General features: G+C 32.6%; 1 protein-coding gene across 6 annotated transcripts in view; it reads right to left on the bottom strand.

Annotated features, from left to right (window-relative positions):
* The window catches only part of RPS6KA6 (ribosomal protein S6 kinase A6), a 126,984-nt gene that overhangs the window by 66,247 nt on the left and 43,369 nt on the right, over nt 1–17,368 (bottom strand). For all 6 annotated transcript variants that reach the window (XM_019018805.4, XM_055375425.2, XM_063703279.1 and 3 more), the window contains 2 exons: nt 7,582–7,688; nt 7,260–7,297 (listed from right to left, as the gene is read on the bottom strand). In XM_019018805.4, the coding sequence (XP_018874350.1) occupies nt 7,260–7,297; nt 7,582–7,688 (145 nt within the window). The remainder of the gene's footprint in view (nt 1–7,259; nt 7,298–7,581; nt 7,689–17,368) is intronic.

Consider the following 17,368-nt stretch of genomic DNA (forward strand, 5'->3'; position numbering starts at 1 on the left):
GACAAAGATACGACAACAAAAAACTACAGGCCAATATCTCTGATGAATAATAATGCAAAAATACTCAACAAGATACTAGCAAATTGAATTCAATAATACATTAAAAAGACTGTTCATCATGACCAAGTGGGATTTGTCCCAGGTATGCAAGGATGGTTCACCATATGCAAATCACTTAATATGATACACCATACCAACAAAATGAAGGACAAAAACCACATGATGATTTCAACTGATGTTGAAAAAGCACCCAATGAAACTCAACATCTCTTCATGATAAAAAAAAAACCCTCAGAAAATTGGGTATAGAAGGAACATGCTTCAACATAATCAAAGCCATATACGACAAACCCACATTTAGTATCATACTGAATTGGGAAAAACTGTCATCCTTTCCTCTGAGACCTGGAACACAATGAGGATGCCTGCTTTCACTACTGTTAATCAACATAGTACTGCAAATCCTAACCAGAGCAATCAGACAAGAGAAAGAAAAAGGGCATCCAAGTGAGAAAGGAAGAAGTCAAATTATCCTTTTTTACGGATGGTATTATCTTACATTTGGAAAAACCTAAAGACTCCTCCAAGAAACTATTAGAACTGACAAACTCAGCAAAGTTGCAGGATACAAAATGAACACACAAAAATCATTAGCATTTCTACAGGCCGACAGAGAACAATCTGAAAATGAAATCCAGAAAGTGATGCCACTTACAATAGCTAAAAATAAAATCAAATACATAGTAATTAACCAAGAAGTAAAATATCTCTACAATGAAACTACAAAACACTGATAAAAAGAAATTAAAGAAGACATGTAAAAAGGAATGTACTAAAATGAGGCAAGAAATTGAGAAAGACATACAAAAAATGGAAAGATATTCCAAGTTCATGAATTGAAAGAATCAGTATTGTTAAAATTGTCCATACTACCCAAAGCAATCTACAGATTAAACACAATACCTTTCAAAACAGAATGAGATTCTACACAGAAATAGAAAAAAAAGTCCTAAAATTTACATGGATCCACAAAATACCCAGTATAGATAAAGCTACCTACACGAAAAGAACAAAACTGGAGGAATCACATTATCTGACTTCAAATTATACTACAAAGCTATAGTAACATGGTACTGTCATAAAAACAGAAACATAGAACAGGGGAACAGAATAAAGAACCCAGAGATAAATCCATGTATCTACAGTAAATTCCTTTTTGACAAGGTGCCAAGAACATACATTGGGTAAAGGACGGTGTGTTCAATAAATGGTGCTAGGAAAACTGGATATGCATATACAGATGAATGAAACTATATCTCTAGCTCTTGCTATATACAAAAATAAAAACAAAATGGATTAAAAATTTACATCTAAGACCTTGAACAATAAAACTACTACAAGAAAACATTGGATAAACTTGCCAGGATATTGGACTGGGCAAAGATTTCTTAAGTCATAGCCCACAAGCACAGGTGATCAAAGCAAATATGGACAAACTGGATCACATCAAGTTAAAAAGCTTCTGCACGGCAAAGGAAACAATCAATAACATGAAGAGACAATTCACAGAATAAGGGAAAATATTTGCAAACTGCCCATCTGACAAGGGATTAATAACAAGAATACATAAGGAGCTCAAACAACTCTACAGGAAAAAGTCTAATAATCCAATTAAAAAATGAGCACAAGATCTGAATAAAAATTTCTCAAAAGAAAGCATACAAATGGCAAACAGGCATATGAAAAGGTGCTCAACATCACTGATCACCAGAGAAATGCAAATCAAAACTACAATGAGATATAATTTCTCCCTAAAATGAGGCCTTTATTCAAAAGTCAGGCAATAAAAAAATGCTGCCAAGGATGGAGAGAAAAAGGAAACCTCATATGCTGTTGGTGAGAATGTAAATTAGCACAACCACTATGGAGAACAGTTTGGAGGTTCCTCAAAAAAACTAAAAATAGAGCTACCATATGATCCATTAATCCCACTGCTGGGTACAAACCTAAAAGAAAGGAAATCAGTACAATGAAGAGATATCTGTACTCCCATGTTTGCTGCGGCACTGTTTTTAATAACCAAGATAAGAAAGCAATCTAAATGCCCATTGACAGACAAATGGATAAAGAAAATGTGGCACTTATACACAACAGAGTACTATTCATCCACAAAAAAGAGTAAGAACCTGTCATCTGCATTGTGAGTGGAACTGGAGGTCATTGTGTTAACTGAAATAAGCCAGGCACAGAAAAATAAACTTATGTTCTCACTTATTTATGGGAGATGAAAATTAAAATAATTGAACTCATGGAAATAGAGTAGAAGGCTGGTTACTAGTGGCTGGGAAGGGTACAGGGGAAGGGACTTAGGGGATGAGGGATGGATAATGGGTGCAAAAAATAGAATAAATAAGACTTAATATTAGCTAGCACAACAAGGTGAGTATAGTCAAAAATAATTTAATTATACATTTTTAAATAACTAAATGCATATGATTGGATTGTTTGTAATATAAAGGATAAATGCTTGAGGTGATGGATATACCCCATTTACCCTGATGTGATTATTAGGCATTGCATGCCTGTATCAAAATATCTCATACAACACATAAATATATACACGTATGTACCCACAAAATTTAAATTTAAATTTAAAAAAATATAAAACATTCCAGGCTGAAAACCAAACAAACAATCCAATTTTTTAATGGGCAAAAGATCTGAATAGACACTTCTTCAAAGAAATAAATATATGAAAATGTGCTTAGTGTCATTAGTTATTAGAAAAATACAAAATAAAACCATGATAATTCTACCTAATGCCTATTAGAATAGCTAAAATAAAAAATACTAACAATACAAAATGCTAGTGAGGATACAGATCCACTGGACATTGTGGGTGGGTATACAAAATATTACAACCACTTTGGAAATCAGTTTGAAGTTTTCTCACTTAGTTAAATACACTCAATATATGATCAACTAATCTCACTCCTTATGTATTTACTTAACTGAAATAAAAATTTATGGTAAAAAGAAAACCTATACATGAAGTTTTACAGTGGCTTTATTCATCACTGTCCAAAGCAGGAAATAACTCAAATGCCTCCTCATTAAGGAATGGATAAACAAATCATGGTACCACCATAAAATAAACACTACTTAGCAATTTAAAAAAACACTCACTGATACAGCCAACAATATGGATGAATCTCAAATGCCCTATGCTAATTAAATGAAGCCAGTCTCAAAAGGCTGTATACTGTATGCCTCTGTTCATAATTACATTATGGAAAAAGCATATATACAGGAACAGAAAGCAGACTGGTAGTTGGCTTGGGGTAAAGGGAGGACTGACCTATAAGGGGAGAATTTGGAGGAGGAGGGTTATGGAACTGTTTCATATTTTTATTTTGGTGATAGTTACAAGGCTGTACGCATTTGTCAAAACTTGCAGAACTATACATACAACAAAAGTGATTTTTAAAAATTAAACTTTATATTTTGAGATGATTGCAGATTCGCATGCTGTTACATGAAAAACTACAGGGATCCTGTTTATCCAGTGTTTCCCATGGTAAAATCTTGCAAAACTATAGTACTATAACCACAGCCAGGACACTGACATTGATGCAGTCAAGACACAGGATAGTCCCATCACCAAAAGACATCAGAAGGATGAGTTTTAATATATGTAAAGTATACTTTCATTTTAAAAATAAAAGAGTTTATAAGCCCTATATTGCTTGTTTACAATAAAATATCAACATTAACACTTAATTTTAGGTCCCCTCAAAACTGATTTTCTAACTATGCTCAACATTTTCATTTAAAAAAATCACTTATCCTTAGATAATAGCTTAATGTATTTTAACTTTTGGTATAATTTTTAAAAATCTTTTCACTGTGCTACTATGTTCTCTCTGTATACTGAAACTTGTAAACTCTGCACATTCCATTTACAAAAGTAAATATAATTAACATCTAGTCTTCGAGGTCAGTTCAGCTGAATATAACATAGCTTGTGGAGAAGAACACTAGTTTCTTTGGCCATTCCAGAGAGAAGGGGGGAGAGAAGAATTTTCTGATTCTTCTGTTACCTTTCAGAGATTTATGCCAATCCACAGAGTTCCTTTGCCGTACTATTTCTGACTAAACTGTTATTTAACAACTATAATTTGCTCAGCAATCAACTGACGAAAATTGTACAACTATAAAACTAGCTACAAGATTAGACAAGCCATATGTTATACAGTGGTTTTTCCAAATCACTAATTTGAAAATAAAAGAAAATGTACAATTCAACTACATAATGGAAGGGTTATTTTGGGGGGTAGGTTTGAGGGTCAGTGTTACACATCTTTGTAATCTAAATGACTTTTCTAAGACTTTAAACTTTAAAAGCACACTCAGAATATAATAATTTGATGAATAGTTACTATAAATAAAAGCAATCTCAGTGATTAGTTTGCAAGTAACTATAAAAACTACATAGAATTATTTTCTCAAGTATACATTTTTCTCTTAAATACTCAGCTCAAGTACTGTGTGATTTACATCTCTGACCACTGTATATTTTTCTTCCCTCTCTTTGTAGAAGTTGCTTCTGAATTATGTCTCTCAGAAAACACATTATAGGCTGGGCACAGTGGCTCACACCTGTTACCCCAACACTTTGGGAAGCCGTGGCAGGATGATTGCTTGAGGCCAGGAGTTCGAGACCAGCCTGGGCAATATAGCAAGACTCCGTCTCCACACACACAAAACATAGCTGGGTGTGGTGGCATGTTCCTGAAGTCCCAGCTACCCAGAAGGCTGGGGTGGGAGGATGGCTTGAGCCCAGGAGTTAAAGGCTGTGATAATAATAATAATTTTTAAAAAGGCTGTGATAAGATGTGATCCTGCCACTGCCCTCCAGCCTGGGTGACAGAGTAAGACTCTGTCTTTTAAAAAAAATAAAATTTAAAAAATGCAACAGATTATAGCAATCACAGTTCAAATAAATTCTGTATTCAAGCTGTACTTTTTAATGGGATATTATGATGAAATAATTTTTCTAAAGAGGCAAGTCATATTATAAAATTATTTTTATATGAACTATGCAAGGGATTTTATACAGACTATGAAAAGGATGCAGGATTTCAGGAAAAAAACTTAAGTTTTATAATATAATAATATATAAGTAATATATTAGCAAGGATGTAGATCTTTGGGAATATCCACTCTCATCCACTCTCATTCTACTGATCTGTTATAACAATCATAATCTCAGAACGAGGCCAGACTCAAAGCACAGTTACAACAGGAAACTTTCTATAGTCCATTGTAATTTCAGAGTAGCCTGTCATTCCAGATACTAGGTCCATTCCTTATGTCTGGAGAATTTTTAAAGTGGACTAGTGAAAAAAAAAAAAGTATTGCCATTCTCCTGCAATTATTTTTGGAAAACAGAATGCTAGCAAAGACCCTCCCTAGGAGAAAGAAAGCAAACAAGAAAAATTAAAGAGAAAGATAAAGAATATAAAATAAATCAAAAGAAACATTATAAAAGAACTCTTAAACCCATTTATGTCTAGTGTTCCATTATTGGAACGCTAAGCATGTGGGAGTTATTTATATTCTACCGCTCAAGGTCATCATCAAAGTCTGACTGCAAAAATTCAAAACATTGCAGCCTCAGGCATAAATGGGTTAAAATACTTGCTGTGAGTGGTCATACTTTAACCAACCTCATTGGAATGCTGTCGGGGTAAATCCATAAATGTAGTCATTATAAAACCTTGAATTAGGTTATAATCATAAAACTGTAAATTATCCAATATTTATTATTGTACACATTCTTTAAAAGAAATGTTTGTGCCATTGCAAGGAAAATAAATTGAATTGTTAAAAAAAATTATAAATCACATTTCTTCCTGTTACATGCTTTGTGTCCCTTGCTTATAAATTAACATTGATCCTATCTATTCTTCCCTCCTCAGACAGTTTAAGTCTCTAAAATCTATCAAAAGCAGAATTAAAACGAGAACACTAAATACAAATAAACTTGGCATCATTATTTACATAATTAACCTTAATGTAGAGAGAGAAAAATAGGTTTTTTCTACTCTTTTTCCCACCTCTCTTTCTCACCTCTGACAAAAGAGGTATACTTTATTAAGCAAAAATGAAAAGAGGAATTAATTTTTAATTATCTTTTTAATTGCTATAAAATAAAATTTATGTATTATATAAAAATCTCAAAACTCTACTGTTCCCTACTGTTATTTTCCCTTCCTTTTTCTCTTTAAATATCTTCGAACCCACATCATTTCTTTTGTACATGAAAAAGATAATCAGGCTGTGAATCAATAAGAGTCACTAAACTTTATTTGAACTTTTTCATATTTATGTCAGCTTTTGAGGTAACTGATATTTTATTTTTGCATTGATGCAGTATACACAGGAATTTAAAACAACTTACCTTTAAACTGTACCTATTTAAAATTATCTGTAAAGACCACATCTTCATCTTATCTCTGTTCAAGCATTCAAATAATAAAATACAGAATTTACTATCTATTGAAAACACATGTAACCTTTTGAGACTGGCTCGCTCAGCACAATGCCCTTGAGATTCATCCAAGTTGTTGGATGTCTCAACAGGTCTTTCCTTTTTACTGCTGAGTAGTATGTCATCATATGGAAGTATGACAATTTACATTTATCCATTCCCCTTTTGAAGGACATTTAGGTAATTTCCAGTCCTGGGCTATTACAAATAGAGTTGTTATGAACATTCATATACAGGCTTTTATGTGAACATAGGTTTTTATTTTTCTAGGATAAATGCTCAGTAGTGTGACTACTGTATGATTCTATTTCTATATCACTCTCAAAATAACAAAATTATAGAGATGTAGGACATATAAGTGGTTGCCAGGAGTTAGGGAAGGTGGAGGGAAGGTTGTCACTATATTTCAAATGTGATGACTACTTGTGATACATCCTTCTGTCTAGACTCAAACTAAGATGATGTATTGTTTCCTAGAAAACAATCATTTCTTATTTAGGATAAGTGTATCTAATGTACAATTTCTTAATATTACAATTAGAACATATTGAGAGCAGTCTAACCATCAAATAACATTTAATTCACTAAAGAGACAAATAAATTGCAAATCAAATTCAGAAAGAGAAAAAACAGGCTTAGACAAATTTATATTAAAATAAAAAATATGAATCAAGCGGCTAAGGGTATAATAAGAAAATCTGCATACCTGTTAATTTGATATGTCCTATTTCATCAAGCAAAATGCTGTAAATCAAAATTCACATTCAACAAGATGGAATAAAATATTTTACATAAAACATTTACATAAAAATCATAAAACTAAGATAGGTCAGTATCTATTTAATATATGTAAAAAATTTAAATGATTAACTTAAAGTCAATGTATGTCTCACAAAGATTACTTTTTACAAATAAGTTTCATATAATTCATATAGAATTCCCTATAATATTTAAAAGATCTAACAGAGTTTGACAAAAAGCAGTTCCAGAAATACAGACAACATGAAAACAAAAGAATACAGCTTTACTTTTCTGGCTTCAGGTCTCTATAAACAATTCCTAATTGGTGCAGATGATCCAAAGCAAGGGCCAGTTCTGCGAGGTAGAATTTCACATCTTCCTCTGTAAACAGAACCTAGAACAAAATAATGATTTATCATTTGATCTTTCTTTCAATATTCAGTATATTTAAAAATACTTCTTTCAAAATGAGTAGACAGACAAATCTAGGAAAATAATAAGATAATAAGCACAGTCAATTCTTATTTGACTGGCACAATTATTGGCAATACCAGAGAAATAAGATTTCTATATAAATGAAACTAAACTCTTTAAGAATGTGTCTCTTCGATATTAACCATTTTAATGTAAATCTTTCTGAAACATTATGTTGTTTGTATAACTTCTCACACGAAATGCAAAGAACAAGATTCACCTTTTATAAAGTGACTTAGCCTCATAATACCAATATTAATTATAGTAATCTGCTATAATATAGCAACCCTTAGGGTATTTGAAATATAGAAGGTATTTTGTTTTAGGTCTGAGAATTCCACTATTTATACCATTCTCTCTTTTACTATCTAGTATCATTTCTCAGAAATTTCACTTTTAGGGGCTCTACAAACCCAAAGTTTTTACTACACTGCCACAAGTTGTTAAATTAGTAACCCTTATCTTACACACAATTGTGAACTCATCTCTGACCTAAGGGGTGGATCCAAGCCTCTTCTGTTAGTAATGTATACGAGTGTAATGGCACTGTATTAATCATTTTGTGTCTGGAAATACGGCTGCTATGATGAAGTGAAGAGTAATGAACTTGAAATCAGAATTGGCAGTGTAATATCAGACATGTCACTTAGCCCTTTGGGCCTCAGTTTCTAAATCTGTGAAACAGGACAATAATATCTGCTGTATATACCTAACAAGGTTGTTGTAAGAATCAAATCAGTTTATGTGGAAAAAAAGCTTTGTAAACTTTAAAAAACTATATATATAACCATATGGTATTATTATTATAGGTTTACATCTAAATTCATTCACTAGTGAGTATTCATTTACACATAGAATTGGACACTAATCAGCCATTAGATGTAATTTTTAAGGTTTAGCAAGAACTCCAGATTGGCGAAATCAAATATTTTTCTAAAAATGGGTTATTTTCATAAAGAAACCTCTGGATTATTAAGAAGGCTCAAAATTGCATAAAGTACATGTCATAATAGCTTACAACCTGCTTGCCCATTTAGAATTACGGCCACTGCATTTCACAATGCAGATCCAGGTTACTAGTAAAATTGCAGAGAATTAGTAGTTAATAACTTCTGATATGCTAACTACTTTTTAAAATGATGAATAGAAAAACAAAGATTGTTTATTATCTAAGTTTTGGGAGCATTAATTTGAATATTATAATGGTAAAAATATAAAAACATCACTTTCACTTGACTTTTTATTAAGAATAAAAATAATTGTTGCCTATTCAACTTCTAACCAAGGATAATAAGAATGTTCTCTGAAAGCTAATACATAAGAAAACCCTAAATAAAAATTATTTAAAACTAAAATTAGAAAAAAACTTTGCCTAGTTACAGTTATGCAAGCCTATCACCTTGTCATGAAGTTGTCTTGGTAGAAAGCCTCATGATAGATGCAAATAAAACATTACTAAGTAGCAATTACGTGCCAGGCACTGTACAATCATTATGTTATTATAGCTTCCAAACTCTATGAGGTAGGTATTAGGAACATCTTGCAAATGGAGAAAGAAACTCAGAGTGATTAAGTAACTTGTCCAAAATAACACAGCTAGTTAAGAAGGAGGCCCAAGACATGAACTCAGGGATACTTGTCCATAAGAATGAACTCTTTCCCAGAAGCCACTTCTGCCACATGCTGTGATGCAATGTTTGCTTTTCTAAAAACAAATTTTAGGTTTACTACCAATAATGCTTTCCAACCCACTAATCGTCCTACTCATAAATTGCCCCCCCTACAAAATGAAAATTATCCTAAACTCCAGTACTCTTGAGTAAAGCACTTTTAATATTTTGTCATCTGCTTTTCAAATTTTTTGTACATATCTGTGTGTGAATGTGTCTATGTATGTGTATTTTAATACAGTTGAAATCACACTACTGTATAAGTACTATTTAGTGACCTCATTTATCCCCAGTTAATACTATATCATAAGCATTCTATGTCTTTAAAACTTATTTATAAATAGTTTTCAATAGCTGCACAATATAACCATACCAATTTACTGTAATTTACCTAAACATTCCCCTTCTTGACATTTAGGTTATTTCCATTTTTTCTCTATTTGAAATAACTCTGCAATATGCATATGTACATCTTACTGATATTTATGATCATTTTCTCAAAATGAATTAAGAATTTTTTTAAAAAATGGAATGCTGGGTCAAGGAGCATAAATAGTCCAAGATTCCTGACATACACGATAAAATTATTTTCCAAAAAGGTTATAGTAATTGCCACTCCCATCAGCAGTTTACGAAAGCATCTGTCTTACCACATCCTTGATAGCATGGAATATACCCTGTAAAAAGCCTTTTCAAATTTGATGTGTGAAAATGGCATTATTTTTTAAATTTAAGTTTTGATTTTTAGGCAGAACATTGTTTTTCATGTTTAGTAGTCTTTCTACTTTTTTGTGAATTATCAGTAATGTTTGTGCCTATTTTCTATTACTGACTTACTGTTTTGTCAATTGGTACAAGTCACTTAAATGTTAAAAATGTCAGTTTTCTATCATATTAGCTGCAAATATTTATCCAATTTTGTGCTAGTTTTTGATGTTCAGTAATCCTTAATTTTTGCTAGTCAAATGTATGATGACTTCTGTATGATTTTTCCTTCATTATTTTAATGTTTAAGGAGACATTCTCCATCCAATGGTCAACAAAATATTTAGCTGCATTTTATTATAGGGTAATTGTTTTTCAAGATTTAGCTTTTTTATGTAAGATTTATTTTTGTATATGGTAGAGATGGCATTTTAAAATGATTTTTGGAAATATTTAAGCAATTTCTCAAATACTGTTTATTGAACAACCTCTTTGCCACAATTTGTGATTCTTCCTTTATCATAATGATATATGGTAAGTAATCTATAACAGGATATTTTTGGGCTATACAGTATGTTTCCAATCTTGTGTTGATACTATAATGTTTTGCTTATGCACATTACCAAGTTTTAAACAAGAGAATTTGGGGAGGCCAACGCGTGAGGATCACTGGAGCCCAGGAGTTTGAGACCAGCCTAGGCAACATAGCAAGATCCCATCTCTACTGAAAAAAAAATAGCCTGGTATAGTGGGGCACGCTTCTGTAGTCCAAACTATTCGGGAGGCGGAGGCATGAGGATTGCCTGAGCATGGGAGGTTGAGGCTGCAATGAGCCAGGATAGTGCCACTGCACTCCAGCCTGGGGACAGAGCAAGACCCTGTCTCAAAAAACAAACAAACAAAAATATTATTTCTTTGCATTTGTTTACTTTTCCAAGGAAACTATAAAATAATTCTGTCAACATCAAACAAACAAAAATCCCTATTGTGGCTTTATTTGGAATTTTGTTAAGCCAATAAATTAATTTTAGAAGAACTGACAGCTTTACAATAATCAGCCATTCATTCTACCACATTTTCTTCAATAAAGAAAACAGAGCACAGCTTAAGAGTTCCGTTTGTTTACCTGTGTATTTTTGTGTGTGTGTGTGTGTGTGTGTGTGTGTGTGTGTGTGTGTGTGTGTGTACATTTTGAGGAAGGGAAATTTGGGTAGGTATCTTTCCCTTTAAAATACAAATGACATACATTATAAAATTCTTTAAAACATACAAAAATGTATTTAAAAAGTCTTTTTCTAAGGTATAAAAACATGTCCTCATTTTGGATTAACAATTTTTTGTACACACAAGTGAAGTATAACCAACAAACATCTAATTATTAATAAGCTGTCTACAGAAGTAACCATTGAATCATTTTTTAAAAGGCTGCTCAATCAATGTACTAATTTATCATCTTTTGGGTAACGCATTTAAAATGCTTGCTCTTACCTAATATTCCAGACTTAGGAATCAAAACTTACTGACTGCATCTCTGTGCTAGTATGGGTTTAGATAGTCCCACATCGAGAATGGAGGTCTGAAGAGTTTAAAAGAAAATTAGAAATGACTACAAGAATTTCTCAAACATATTTGTGACACTTCTAAAATCTAACGCAAGAAATCATGAATAATGGAGCCTTATTATACTGTTGTCCTTCTATGCCTTGGTATCAGTTTTTAACAAGGTCCTTTGAAGACCCTCCTTAGAAGGGGGTCCTAGACAATCCTTTTCAGATATTGAATTATGTTCTATAGTTAATAATATACCAATAACACACCCTATGCTCACGCATGGCACATTCTACACTGGAGGTAGACAGATATAAGCCAGAGACCTTAGCCACTTAAGCACTGGCTAGCATACCAGAAACACACTGTTCCTTTATCACAGCAAGTTCCAGAGCTCTGGGAATCAACAGTAGCTCTCCCACATTCTACACTGTAAATTCTGGAAGTAAGACATTGAACTACTATCACCCAATTAAAATGCTACTCCCAGACTACTACTTAAAGAAAAATGAAGCAGACAAAGACAGGATTTAATCTCATGCCTGAAAAATCTAAAACACAGGACAAAACGTATGAAATGATACTTTTCAAGACATTGGACATCAGGCAACAAAGGACACTGAATACTGAGAGACAGGGGACAAATGACGTATGCCCCACAACTGCCTTAGCTTACTACCTGGAAAGAGTTTCCAAGTGGTAGTACAGGGAGGGCTAAGTCAGGTGGAGCCTGAAAGACTTCCTGAGTAGATAAGCCAGAACAGAGAGTCTTAGAGAAGGAGGACAAAATTCACAGGATGGAGTATTAGAGAAGAGAAAACTGCACAAAGAGAACTCTGTAGATATGCAGACAGTCTCCTTCAAGTATTCAGTGGAGAAATACTCAGCTCATATGAGTGAGGACATTACCCTAAACCAGGAAAAGAACGAAGGGTTAGAGGAACCAGTCGATGAACTCACGATGGGCCAGGAATAGTTCCTGTTGCCTTCAGACAGAGCAGAAAATCTCATAATTCATAGGACATCAGATAAAGTAATCAGAAGGATTTTGCTTCAGTAGTGGAGCAAAATTAACCCGACTGAAAGCTGTGTTAGTCCAATCTAACGAACTTTAAAAGATCTATAATGATCAAACTAGTTTCATATCTCAGAACAGAGATCAATAATAGTTACAGAAATACAAAAATGTTCATCACCTTAACAAGCTAAATGTCACAATGTCTGCCATCTAATAAAAAATTGTCAATCATGGGCCAGACACTGGGGCTCATGCCTGTAATCCCAGCATTTTGGGAGGCCAAGGCAGGCAGATCACTTGAGGTCAGGAGCTTGAGACCAGCCTAGCCAACATGGTGAAACCCCATCTCTACTAAAAATACAAGAATTAGCCAGGCTAACTGTGCACCTGTAGTCCCAGCTATGCAGGAGGCTGAGGCAGGAGAATCACTTGAACCCGGAAGGCAGAGGTTGCAGTGAGCTGAGATCACGCTACTGCACTCCAGCCGGGGCAATAGACTGAGACTCCATCTCAAAAAAAAAAAAAAAAAACATATATATATATATAGTCAAACATGGATCTGAGGAAACTACCCAAGCCCAAGCCCAGGAAAAGAAAAACCTTAAAAGATTAAAAGAAAGAACCCACTCAGCTCACAAAGGACTGAGATAGCTCCTCTTCCCAAAAGTTAGAGTGAAAAGCCTCATAATTCAAAGAGTGTTTGTTAGAGTATAAGAAAGGACATGCTTAATACCGAGGAAAAATTAATCTTAAACTGAATACTTCCCTAGTCCCACATGACAAAGCTTAAACACAAGGCCCAAAATGATCAAAGTGTTTACAAGAAAATGAACTGCATCCTAGAAAAAAGCTAAATACTATTTATATGAAAATAAAGGTATCTAGCATGTAAGAAAATTAAATCCACCATGCCTGCTATCCAGTAAAAATGACTATGCAAGTATGATTCCATTGAAGTACAAAATAAGGCACAGACAATACTTAAACAAATGAGTATGTCTGTGTTCCAATAAAACTTTATTTACAAAGAAAAATAACTGGCCAAATTTAGCCTGAAGACCATATTTTCCTGACCTCTGAGTTAAAACTTATACTACAAATCCTAAGGTAACTATTAAATTACACAACAAAGTGTTATGGATAATATTTACAAGCCAACAGCAGAGATAAAAATGAAATTGTAAAAAAAAAAAAGTAATTAAAAAGAAGCCAGGAGAAGAGGGAAAAAAGAACAAAGAACAAATGGGACAAAAAAAATCCCAAATAGCAAGATAGTAGATTTAAATAGAACTACAAAAATAATCATATTAAATGTAACAGGTCTAATATCCCAATTAAAAGACGTGGACTCTCAGACTGGATTAAAAAACAAGGAAACTATGCTTCCTTAAGTACCACACGTTAAAATATAAAGACACACATAGGCCGAAGTTAAAATATGGAAAAAGATATACCAAACTAACACTACTTTTTTAGAAAATAGTTGGTGTGACCATGATAGTATCAAATAAGATTTTGAAGAAAAGAACATTACCAGGGATAAAGTCAGTCATGTCATCTCATAATGATGAAGGGGTCTATTCATCAAGAGGGAATAATAAACCTAAAGGTTTATGTACCTAATAACAGAACTTTGAAATATATGAAACAAAAACTAACAGAAATTCAAGAAGAAATATACAAATTCATAAAGTAAAAAGGTGTCAATCCTTGTCTCAAAAATTTGTAGAATAGGCAGAAAATTAGAAAGAATATAGGCAATTTAATATCACTATCAAACAACTTGATCCAGTCCACATTTATAGAACCTTCCACCACCCAAAAATAGCAGAATACACATTCTTCTGAAGTGGACATGGAACATTTACCAAGATTCATGACATTCTGAAGCATAAAGCAAATATAAGTTTAAAAGAATTAAAGTCATACAAAGTATGCTTTATGACCACAAGAACATTACAGTAGAAATCAACAATAGAAAGATATGTGGAAGAATGCCCAAATATTTGTAAATTAAGCAGACTTCTAAATATGAATGGGTCAAAGAAATAGAAAGGAAATCAAAAAGTACATTGAACTGAGAGAAAATAAAAATGACACATATCAAAACTTGTGAGATGACCCTAAAGCAGTATTCAGAGGGGAATTTATAACACTAAACACCTACATTATTAGAAAAGAAAGGCCTCAAATCAATAACTTCAGCTCCCATCTTAAAAACCAGAAAAAGAAAAGCTAATACATAAAATAAGCAGTAAAAAGATTAAAGCAGAAAACAATGTAATAGAACAGAAATAGAATACAGAAAAATCAATGAAACCAAAAGCTGTTTCTTTGAGAGTAATAAAATTGATAAATCTCTAGTGAAGCTAAGCAGAACAAAAACAGAGCAAACATGAATTACCAACATCAAAAGTGAGAGCAGTGACATCACTAACAATTCCACAACTACAAAAAGGACAATAAGGGAATATTATGAACATTTTTATGCTGATAAATTTCATAACTTTGATGAAATAGACAAATTCCTTAAAAGACACAAGTTAGCAAAGCTCACTCAAAAATAAATAACCCAAGTCTATTACATAAATTGATTTTGGAGTTAAATACTTTCCTATAAGAAAAACTTCAGGTTCAGATGCCTTCACTGGTGAATTCTATCAATCATTTGAGGGCAATTTATCATTGAATCTACATAAACTTTCCCAGAAAGTTAAAGAGGCAAAAACTACACGCAACTCATTCTATGGAGTCAGAATTACTCTAATACCAAAAATAGACATAATAATACAAGAAAATCATAAATATCCCTCATAAAAATAGATGCAAAAATTCTTAAATATTCAGCAAATATCGTCCAACAATTTATAAAAAGGGTAATACATCAAGACTAAGTGGGGTTCATCCATAAATGCAAGGTTGGTTCAACATCTGACTATCAATCGATGTAATTCACCACAGTAAGACTAAAAAAATTATAATCTCAATAAATGAAGAAAAAGCATTTGAATAAATCTGAAATTGATTCCTGATTTTTTATAAAACTCTCAAAAAGAGTTACAGAAAACTTTCTCAACCTTTGAAATCTATTTCTAAAAGCTGCTAGAAGTATTAAGTTTGGCTAGACTGTGGGAAACAAGCTCAATACACAAAAAATCGGTTGTGTTTTCATCCAATTTAAAATTGAAATTAGGAAGTCAATTCTATTTACAATAACATTAAAAACAGGATTTACTTAGAGGTAAATCTGACAAAAGAATTGCAAGAACTACACTGAAAACAATACTGCGAGAAATTAAAGATGACCTAAATAAATTGAGAAAGATACCATGTTCATTAATTAAAAGACTCAATATTACTAAAATGTAACTTATCTGCAAATTGACCTATACATTCAATAAAATTCCAACCAATATCCCAGCAGGACATTTTTGTACAAAGTGAAAAGCTGATTTTAAAATTGATATGGAAATGCAAAGGACCTAGAAGAGCCAAACTTTCAAAAAGAAAAGCAAAGCTCAAGGATTTGCACTGCCTCACTTCAAGACATATTATAAAGGTACAGTAATTCAGACAGTGTGGTATTGTCATAAAGATAAACAAATGGATCAATGAACAGAACACAGTATCCAGAAATAGGCCTTCATATATATGATCAACTGTTTTTCAAGAAAAATGTAAGGTAATTCAGTGAAGAAAAGACAGACTTTTCCAATAATGATGCTATAACAACTGGCTATCTATGTGAACAAATGAAAAGGACTTCTGCACATACCTGTAACCATATACTAAAATGAACTCAAAACGGATCCTAAATCTAGATGTAAAATGCAAACTACAAAACCTCTAGAAAACATAAGAGAAAATCTTTAGCTGTGATTAGGCAGATATTCCTTACAAAGGACACTAAAAACACAATTAATAAAGGGAAAAAATCCTATAAATCAGACTTCACCAAAATTAAGAACTTCTGCTTTTCAATACACTGTTAAGAGAATGAAAAGACAAACTATAGACCAGAAGAAAATATTTCCAAATAACATATATGATCAAGGACTTACATCCAAAATATATGAAGAACTCTCAAAACTCAATAAGAAAACAAACAATCCAATAAAAAAACAGGCTAAAAATTTAAACAGACATTTTACCAAGAGGATAGATGGCAAATGAGCTCATGAAAAGATGCTCAATATCATTAGTCATTAGTGTGATGTAATTCAAAACCACAACAGGATACCACTAAAAACTAATCTAATGTTCAAAAATTTTAAAAGACTGACCATACCAAATGTTGGCAAGGATGTGGAGCAACTGAAACTCTCTTACGCTGCTGGTGGGAATGTAAAATTTATATAATCACTTTGGAAAACAGTTTGGCAGTGTCTTTAAAAGTTAAACATACACCTAGCACATGACCCAGTCATTATACTCTTAGGTATTTTCCCATGAGAAACGAAAACATATGATACAATCACTTGTACATGAATGTTTATAGCAGTTTTATTAGTAATATCAAAAACTGCAATGACCCAAAAATCCATCAACAAGTGAATGATAAACAAATCATGATGTATCCATACAATCAGTAATACTACCCATCAATAAAAATGAATAAACTATTAGTACATACAACATAGATGAATCTCAAAGTAATTA

Source organism: Gorilla gorilla, chromosome X, assembly GCF_029281585.2.
Source record: "Gorilla gorilla gorilla isolate KB3781 chromosome X, NHGRI_mGorGor1-v2.1_pri, whole genome shotgun sequence".
NCBI lineage: Eukaryota > Metazoa > Chordata > Mammalia > Primates > Hominidae > Gorilla > Gorilla gorilla.